A 9,966-nucleotide genomic window follows, 5' to 3' on the forward strand; every position below is an offset into this window, starting at 1 on the left:
TGGCTAACACCTCAGTAAAAAAATGCTTTCAATAGGACGTGATTTTTGTTTCTCTACAAAAATCAATTTATTTTCTTAGATTTGAGAAAAATGGTCTACTTATTAAAAGTTTTAAAAGTAGCTTCTTTTTCTGTTAATTTACCCAAAACATTCATTCACTTAAAAATAATAATTTGAATTTATTTTCCAATGATATCATTTCTAATATCCATGTTAACTTTTTTATAAAGATGAGTAATTATTAAGGTAGTTTATCATTTAATTTAATAATTTTCTAATATCCCACAATAAAAATATTATCATGGTAAATATTTTAACCCAATCGACACTTATCAATTATGAACCTTATGAAAAGAGCAAAGAATATTGTGAGTAAACTGGATGACAAAATATATAAATTTTTAAAAAATAGATAATAAAAATTAATCCAGTTAATGCATCTAAGTGGATCAAAATGATCCACGTTAGCATTCATTATATATCTAACGAAGGAATGATAGGAAAAGTCAAATTTCATAATAATAATAATAATAATAATAATAATAATAATAATAATTTGTCACTAAAACAAGAACACACTATAATTAAATGATCATCTTTGATTTAATAATTTTAGTATTTTCTTTAGAAAATAATTTTAGTATGGTATATTTTATTGATTGAGTTAATATAATTTAATATGCACTTAATAAAAAATTATCATAGTAAATATTTTAATCAAACCAAGCTTATAAAATTTATAAACATAAAAATGAAAAAACAAAAAATATAAGATAATTGAGTGATAAAAATAATTTAAATGATTATTTTGTTATTTTTATAATTAACTGAAAAAGTATAATTAAATGAGTATTAATGTAATTTTTATTTTTTATCTACTCAACTCAAATTCTCACCCTTATTCCTTCCCAGCCCAACATATAACAATCAGCTAGGTCATATTTCACACAACTCAGTCCGGGCCTTTCCGTCGCTCCCAAATTCGGAGCTTTCAAAAAAAACAAAAAACTCCCAACTCGGAAACCAGTGTTTTCTATTTTTTAATATTAAAATCTTCTTTTTTCTTGAAATAACTCTTCTTTGAATTTTTGTTTACGGCCCCAATGACTCCTTACGACCGAAGATATGGCGACCCCCAATCTTACCGTCAGCGTAGAAGGTACTTACTCCCGTCTTTCAGATCTATCTTCCCTCTATGATATATTATTTTGTGATTGCAAAATTCTGCCTTTATTTGCAGTGATTTTATGGGCCAACCGCCTCCGGTAGGTCCAACTACTATGGGTCCAGGAATGGCCATGCCTTCCTCTTACCCCCGCGGCGGACAAATTCCTTACGGTGGCCCTCCTACAGCGCACCCTCCGTCTTTTCATGGAAGAGTTCACGGGCCCGTCCGAGGTCAAGGGGATTTCGATTCGTACTCGAGCTTCCGGCCACCCGTGGGAAGATTCGAGATGGGCCGCGGTGGGGACATAGGTCATTCTCATGCAGACAGGAGAAGTGATGGGATAAGAGGTCGTGAAGCCGGCCGTGGTGGAGGCGGTAGAGGCGGTGGTGGCCGTGGCGGCGGCGGAAGAGGTTATGGAGGGAGGCACGGAGGGTCCTCTAGAGGGGATTTAGACAATGTTTCGCTTCCAAGGCAAAATTTTGGCAAGTTGGTTCCTTTTGAGAAGAACTTTTATATCGAAAGTCCTGCAGTTAGAGAAATGACAGAGCAAGAAGTAATGTTTTATCGTAGAACACGGGACATTACAGTTCAAGGACATGATGTTCCAAAACCGATAAGGATGTTCCGTGATGCCAATTTTCCTGGTATTTATATTTTCATTCCTATTCATTTTCCTTTTTAAAGTTAAAATTTGGTTTGATCTGAGTTTAATTTTATTTTTAAAATTGTGCATTAGATTACTGTCTTGAGGTGATTGCCAATTTGGGTTTTGTTGAGCCAACTCCAATTCAAGCTCAGGGCTGGCCTATGGCTTTAAAGGGTAAAGATCTAATTGGGATTGCTGAGACTGGTTCTGGAAAAACACTGGCATACTTACTGCCAGCATTGGTGCATGTTAATGCACAGCCACGATTGGGTTAGTACCATTAATCAGATTATTTGGTTTTCGATTATAGGATACAATTGCTCATTTTTGTTTCCATACTTGTATAGTGCATGGTGAGGGTCCTATTGTATTAATATTAGCACCTACGAGGGAGTTGGCTGTTCAAATTCAAGAAGAAGCTGCAAAGTTTGCAAATCATGCTAACATAAGGAGTACTTGCATCTATGGTGGTGCTCCTAAGGGACCACAAATTAGGGATCTTAAAAGAGGTATTCCTAATTTTCTCTTTGAAATGTGAGTACCTTTATGCACTTTGTTACTGCAGTATTGAATTGAAGGTTTTCTATGCTAGGTGTTGAGATTGTAATTGCCACACCTGGTCGACTGATAGATATGCTAGAAGCTCAAAACACAAACTTGAAAAGAGTGACTTACCTTGTTCTGGATGAAGCTGATAGAATGTTGGACATGGGGTTTGAGCCTCAAATAAGAAAGATTGTTTCTCAGGTAGCACTTGTCTTCTTTTGGATTAGTGTCCATTGCCCATTTATAGAAATTTTTTGTAACTAATCAGTTCTTCAAGGTTGAAGCTATAACTTTGTTCTGGATTTAGCAATGTAGAAATTAAAAAAGTTCTAATTATTGCACAGGTGATCTTTTATATATATGTATATATTGTAGAAAAGATATTAGGCATTCAATTCTGCAAATATCTTAGAATCCGTGTAGTTCAATGATTTAGATGTGGAAGATAGATTAAACTGTGAAGCAGAGAAACTGCTTACATGTTCTGTTTTTTCAGTTTAGAACAAGGCTGCTTATTTTAAATCCATTTTGATTCTTTGTGTTTACACTTTTGACCAAATTGCATCTTTTGTTTCTAAGGTATTTTAGTTAATTTTATATGGTTGTCTTGTTTTATTTGGACTGTTGGTCTTATTTACTAATCCTAGGCATCACATCCTGTCGAAAGAAAATGGTTTACATGACAATTTTGGCTTTTTCCGTGATCAGATTCGACCTGATAGACAAACATTGTACTGGAGTGCAACGTGGCCTAAAGAAGTTGAATCTTTAGCAAGGCAGTTTTTAAGCAACCCATATAAGGTTTTGTAAAGAAGTTTCATGGCATCTATGTTTGCACATCCTTTTCTATTCGCTTCATATATATATATTATATGTTTGATGTGCCTAGATGCTTATTCTGGGATGCCCATATTCTTATGATGTTCAGGTTATCATTGGATCACCTGATCTGAAAGCAAACCAATCTATTAACCAAGTTGTTGAAGTCATAACAGATCCAGAAAAGTACAACAGGTTTGTCTTTGCAACTTGTTCTGGGAAAGTTTTATTTGCATTGTGATATTAAATATTGACCTCTCTTTGGGCAGGCTAATCAAATTGCTGAAGGATCTGATGGATGGGAACCGAATACTAATATTCATGGAGACAAAGAAGGGATGTGACCAAGTTACTAGGCAGCTCAGAATGGATGGATGGCCTGCCCTGTCCATCCATGGTGATAAAAACCAGGCTGAAAGAGATTGGGTCCTGGCTGAATTTAAAAGTGGCCGAAGTCCTATAATGACTGCCACTGATGTGGCTGCACGGGGTCTTGGTAGGATCACTGTGTTTTAGGAGTCTTAGCATATTCATGTAGGCCTTGAAATGGTGAAGATAAGCGAGTCTGCCGGCTGCTTTCCAGTTTCCTGAGACAATAATTTGTGGCTTGGGTGCGAGTTGCCATGATGTACATTTATATTTTTGACTGATAGGCATGATCCTCCACTTTAAGGGAGTTACTGAACACAAGGAGCATAGTTTGCTTAGACAGCTGAGGTGGTGATCTATAATTTGGATGGTTGTGCAATACAAAGCGCAGGCAACTCCTTTCCTTTGTTTGAGAAGTTTTATATCCCGATTTTAGGTTGAGGGAAAAGAAAAATTAGAAAGCTCTGTTATGTCTAGTTTTATGTACTTGCTTGAATTGTCTGAATTGGCACGACTCCTTATAATCAAGTGTAAGTAATATGGTTGAAGTTGTAGTGTCGCCCATCCACGGTTATGGAGCTGGTTTTTGTGGCAGCCTGGTTGACTCAGATTTGCTTATGTTCCTTGATTGGGTACAGAAATGGTGGCGGTAGACCTTATCCCTGCAAAGTTAAGGTGGGCACATTTATCTAGTGAATGTGTTATCTTAATATTGATCATTTGGATCTTAGGGTGCAGGGATAAGGGAGTTTTTGAAAATTCCTAGGGTTCTTTATGCATTGAGCCTGCTTAGGAAAAGAATGTTGCATGCAATATAAGTTTTTAATGACCTTCAATATTAAAACAATGTCAATCTTAGTAGCTGGCTATTTGTTGGGCTGTCTCGTAAATTATTTCAAGCATACAAGTTACTTGGGTTTTCTTGGAGCCTTCAATTTATAAGAGCTTTACCTTTGTCTTACTCTCTACATCTTTTGCTCTAATGTTCCTTCTTTTTCCTTGTAGATGTAAAGGACATAAAGTGTGTGATCAACTACGATTTTCCTTCGAGTCTGGAGGATTATGTACATAGGATTGGTAGAACTGGTCGAGCAGGGGCTAAGGGAACTGCTTTTACCTTCTTCACACAGGCAAATGCAAAGTATGCTAGGGACCTTATCAAGCTCCTGCAAGATGCTGGGCAGGTTGTCTCCCCCGCATTGTCTACATTGGCTCGTTCTGCAGGTTCGAAGTTTGGAGGTAATACTTTGTTTGAATGCTTATTGGCAAAACAAACCTGTGAACAAGACTTCCTGGGTATATTCTTGGTTCTAGATGATCAATGGTACTTGTTTTGGTTTTAGGTTCTGGAGGAAACTTTCGCTCCCGAGGACGCGGCGGCTATGGTAACCGGGCTATGATATCAGGATCAAATGCTGTATCTCTCGGTGCAAAGAAGAGACCCTGGTAGTTTCAGCCTACGAGTTGGTGCTGTGCTATGTGCCCCAGGAAAAAAAAAAAGACCACTTGAGGGTTTGTTAAAGGAAATTATCCTAGTGTTGTGTAGGATGTTTAGGTTTCACAGATTCTATTGGATTTCAATTCAGTTTATTATATTATGTTGTTAAGCTTTACAAATAAACAGATAGAAGATGTTAGTTTGGCAGTTAAACTAATTGTAGATAGATTGCTTCCTCACTGGGTTTGTGCAGTCTGTTTAACAAAATCATTATACAATTTCAGAATAGAAATTTGAATTTGCAAAGATGTACCAATCGTTTTCTATTTATTTTATTAAGGGTAAATTATATCAAAGGTAATTAAACTATTTGGTCACTCAATTTTAAAAAATTATAAAATGGTCATTAATTATTTAAAACTTTTCATTTAAGGTATGTTTTTTTACGTGATTGGCATTGATCCACTAATCGGACTTTTAAAAATAAAAAATTTAACAATCTAGTCAATTCGATAAAAACATTTGAAGGATTTAGATCTTAGCAAATGCCAAGAGATTCAGCTTTTGACAAACATTTGAATAAAAACGTACTATTAGAAGCATATTTTAATGGTAAAAAGCAATGAAAAGTAAAAAGGATAAAAATATTCTAACTAGGGAGTCGGTACATTTCTGCAAGAACTTTTTGATCATGTATTATATGAAAGTATCTTATTCTTCATTAACAAACGCATACAAATTGAAAGAATGCTCTGGTCTGTCATCAACTTATACAATCACCATTTACCACATAAGCCCGTAAAACAACTTTTTTATGAAATAATAAAGGAGATAAAAGAGACCAACTATGACGAACAATTCCATAAGAGAGCCATCCATGTTCCGCAAACTTCGAGACCTGTGACAAAATATTTTTGGTTAAGTGTACTTACAGATTATATAAGCTTGAGTAGAAGCCAAAAGTTAGAGGGCATGCCTTTTTGGTCCAGGCACAGCTGGTTGTGATTTGGGTTGTCCTGCATCAGGTGCTGGAGCGGGAACTGTATCTGGTTTAGGAGTTTCAGGTGGCACTGGAACAGATACTAGGGCTTGTTCACTTGGAACAGGCACAGTCTTTGCCTGTTACATTAACTTGCGTGAGAAAATTATATTCGCTTGCCATTTATAAATAACAATGTCCCAAGTTCACTCACCAACTTCCTGAATTGCAGATTGAAGAGCAGTTGAATGTATCTTTGTTTAGCTAGATTCTGTTCTTTGTTCAACTGCCTCCAAAATCCATACATGGATCCCACGTTCAACAGTTTGTTTGCATAGATCTCCCATGTGTAGCTGCGGTTTTCAAATAAATAGAAAAACAGACATCAATTGAAGCTATTCCTTCAATGAAAATTGTTCATTGGTGCTATTTTAGTGTATGGTTTTGGTACCATTCATGTATGCGATGAAGTCCTTGAGTTGACACCCTGTTCCAATGTTGAGCATCCATCTTGCACTTCTCAAAGAAATCAGCTATGGTGTTGCTGGATTGGTCTCCATTGTTCGGATCGATATGGAAACCCGAGACCCCATCCACAATAATCTCTGCTGGACCTCCTTTGTTTGTTGCAAAGGTAGGTAATCCACAGTTCATTGCTTCAATAACAGTGAGACCAAAGGCCTCATACATGGCGGGTTGTACAAAAGCTCCTTTCGTGTCAGCAATGCATCGATACAGCTCCCCGTTGCGATGTCTATCAGTTTGGGCTGCAATCCATCTGAATTGACCCCTAAGTTGATATTGCTCCATCAGACTATGCATCTTTTTAATTTCTGCTTGTTCTTCTCTGTCATTGGACTTGGATGGATCAAAGAAACCAGCAACCACAACCAGATTTACTAAATCTCTAAGCCTTTTATTCTTTCCATACCACTCAGTTAGACCTGTAATATTCTTCACAGTATCAAGTCTTGCCATAGAGAATATAATCGGCTTCCTCCTGTCCGCCAGATATCCTCTGTTGCAAGCATAACATGATTAAAATCGCCTTTAATTCCAACTAACAACGAACATACAATGCAGATACTAATCGCGCCGTACTTACATGTGTTCATTGTTATCGTCCTGACTGTAGAGTAACTCTTCAATGGCTGGATGGAAAGAGGATAAACGCCTGTTTTTCTCTGTGTAGGGAAAGTAGACCGACTGGTCAGCCCCTGGGGCAACTATGTTGAACTTGGGGTCAAATATATTGATGCCAGAGACAACCCGGCATAGTCCAGGCATGGTAAAGGCTGTATGACTTTCATATTGTCCAGGCTTTTCAGTGCTGTTTCAAATAGGAAATTCACCACTTTTTAGTTAATATAAAATCAGTCTAATGTTGTATAACATGATAAACATATAAAAGCTAAATAACCTTCCGGCGATTTCTTGATAGGTGCTGGTTATGATAAAATCAGCTGCATTCATTGCTAGTATGTCAGCTGTATATTGACATGAAAAGTGATACTTAGCATCAACCTCTTTCCATTTCACGTCTGAATCTTCATACTTGGTTTTCTCTAAAGCATGAGCTATTGTTCCCTGAGTGATTCCAAGTTTGGAAGCCATTAGAGATGCCACCAAGTTTCCGTCGCTGTAGTTTCCGATTATGAGGTCCGGTTTACATCCCATATGTTGAAGGACTTTTGCTTGAGCATCCTACTCGTAGAGACACATTGATAACAAGTAAGTTTTTAAGTCCATGGAATTAGAACATAACAGAGGCAAGACAGTATATACCTGTGCAAATGTCTCTAGATATGGATAGATGTCGAACCGTGAGACCCATTGCTGAAGCACCCCTTTATCAGTCCTGAATGGGACTCTGAGAATGTGGGAATGCTTGGTATTGATGATCGGCTCGATCTCTTGATTGCATTTGGTTCCTCGAGCATCTGGTATAAGGCGAGTTACCACAACAATCTGAGGCTTTACGGTCATGCCTCGTGATTTTATTCTACGTAGCAAGACTTCCTCAAGAGCTCTTACTTGATCAAGAATGTAAACCACCTATTACATTTGCAAAAACAATTCTTTGTAAGTACTTTAATTACCTCAGTTGAACCACATCTTTATGTTTTAATTATGTCGTACCTGGCCTCCAGTATCCGGCAAGCCGAGGACATCCGACTGCCCAAAGTAACCATGAGGTGACAGGATTACGATCCTTAACACAGCCGGAAGCCAGCTAAAAAGTGACTCGAAATTTGCAGGTTCTGGCATTTGTAGCACCTCGTAAAGTGTCATCATACTCTCTTTAGCTCTTTCTGCGTTATCGCCCCATCCTTTCTCAAAACCCAACTCTTTCAACCTGATATTCATTGCCACCATTCAGAAACTAAGTAAATTATGCATGAAGTAGTAGTTGCAATCTAAATATAAAAAACCTTGGCTCAAAATTCTCATATGGTGTTGTTTTGGGCAATTCCGAAATAATACTGATAGCTGCCTTCAAAGCTGTTTTAAGCTTGTCAACCGTATTTAGACTTCCGTTTATCAGGAGATCCTGAAAATCCAAGCACATTCATGTATGATTCTCAATGTTGTTTGCAATACAAACATATGTGTGTGTATGTGTATGTGTTTGTGCGCATGTGTATTTACCTCCCCTTGGTGATTAAGGGACAATAAGTAGTCCAACACCTGCTTCTCGCCGTCGCAGCTCTCGTATAACTGTGAGAACATGAACTTTGAGATGTAGCTGGCTCCATTGCCAATGCTAGAAGGAAGGGTTAAATGAGGGGTACTGTGGTTGATGGATGCAAAATCAATTTCCAAAGCATTCTCATCTTTTGCCCTGCACCATAGCATAATAATATGATACTTAAAGAACGTTCTAGGGATATCCAATTTAAACTGCAGAGATAAGTAACATAAATTATGTACCAATTTTGGTCGAACACCATTTCCTTGCACTTCAAGTATTCTGAAGCGTTAATTTCATCAACAAGGAGGTTTTCCGAGTTCACCTTGACAAACTCCCAGAATCCCGGGTTCGGTCTTACAGCAAAAGCAACGTACGGCGGAATGACAGCAGCCTCCTGCAAAAAATATATATTTACAGCTAAAATGCATGCATGCATACCAGCTATACCCCCCAAAAATGATAGCATTAATTAAAACTTAAAGACCTGCGTGGATACAAGAATAAAACCAATTAGTCCCTCCAGGATCTTGCTTCTCTCTGCCTTGTCTTCTATCGAATTCTCAACTTCGTCCATCAACTGCTGACGTTTCAGTAGCCGTTTTCCCGATTCGACCAACCTTTTTTTTCGATTTCGCATGTTATTATATAAAACTATATATAAATGTGTGAATGTATGTATGTAATGTATGTACCTGCTGAAACATATCTTCATATGGGAGGTGCTCTGCCTTAAAGCATCAGGCATGCTTTCAGCTATTGTATCCGATCGTTTGAGTGATTGTCTGGAAGCCATTTTAGTTTAAAGAAAAAAAGAAAAAAACAAAGCAAATAATAGCACAAACGATTATGAATTTAACAATGTCAAGATCAGACATGCATATTGTGTTATTAGTTGGAAGAATTTTATATATAAAGAGAGGTAGTGAGAGTAGGAAAAGGAAGAGGAGAAGGAACATTATTCTTTAGTTTCATTGGTGGGAAATTCTATTTCTTACAAACAAGAAAAGATACCCCATCAATTTCATTGTTCATTAATGGGATTGCCTTTTCCCAAAGATATCATACAAAGTGAAGGAGAATTTGAGAATGCTAATAAGGAAATCCATTAGATTGGTTTAACTCATTTTATTTTATTCTATTCTATTCTTTTTTTCTCATTATCCCTTTCCTAAACAAGCAAATACTAATGTCACGGATTAGACTTTTCGTCTCACAACTCATGCAACTTTAAACAATTTCTTCACTTCAAAAACGCTTAGGTCAATTTAACTCTCGAAATTTAAAATTCTCTTAGAATCCTCTAAAATAC

The 9,966-nt window shown here is 37.1% G+C and overlaps 2 protein-coding genes across 2 annotated transcripts; one reads left to right on the forward strand and one right to left on the reverse strand.

Moving 5' to 3' along the window:
• The first annotated feature begins 887 nt into the window (after positions 1-887).
• On the forward strand, positions 888-5,294 carry LOC108479547 (DEAD-box ATP-dependent RNA helicase 20-like). The gene is made up of 10 exons (XM_053021512.1): positions 888-1,159; positions 1,241-1,812; positions 1,905-2,084; positions 2,162-2,323; positions 2,407-2,561; positions 3,069-3,161; positions 3,289-3,374; positions 3,449-3,675; positions 4,554-4,787; positions 4,892-5,294. The coding sequence occupies exons 1-10, from the start codon at positions 1,104-1,106 to the stop codon at positions 4,996-4,998; spliced, it is 1,872 nt and encodes a 623-aa protein (XP_052877472.1). The 5' UTR covers positions 888-1,103; the 3' UTR covers positions 4,999-5,294.
• A 361-nt stretch (positions 5,295-5,655) lies between these two features.
• Positions 5,656-9,681, reverse strand: LOC108479546 (sucrose synthase 6-like). Its single transcript, XM_017782221.2, has 13 exons — positions 9,350-9,681; positions 9,142-9,274; positions 8,897-9,051; positions 8,615-8,807; positions 8,398-8,516; positions 8,105-8,321; positions 7,751-8,020; positions 7,386-7,669; positions 7,071-7,295; positions 6,417-6,983; positions 6,180-6,318; positions 5,963-6,105; positions 5,656-5,884 (listed from the first exon to the last, which is right to left on the reverse strand). Exons 1-13 carry the CDS (start codon positions 9,448-9,450, stop codon positions 5,770-5,772), a joined length of 2,661 nt encoding a protein of 886 aa, XP_017637710.1. The 5' UTR covers positions 9,451-9,681; the 3' UTR covers positions 5,656-5,769.
• Between the last annotated feature and the right edge of the window lie 285 nt (positions 9,682-9,966).

Source organism: Gossypium arboreum, chromosome 11, assembly GCF_025698485.1.
Source record: "Gossypium arboreum isolate Shixiya-1 chromosome 11, ASM2569848v2, whole genome shotgun sequence".
Taxonomy (NCBI): Eukaryota; Viridiplantae; Streptophyta; class Magnoliopsida; order Malvales; family Malvaceae; genus Gossypium; species Gossypium arboreum.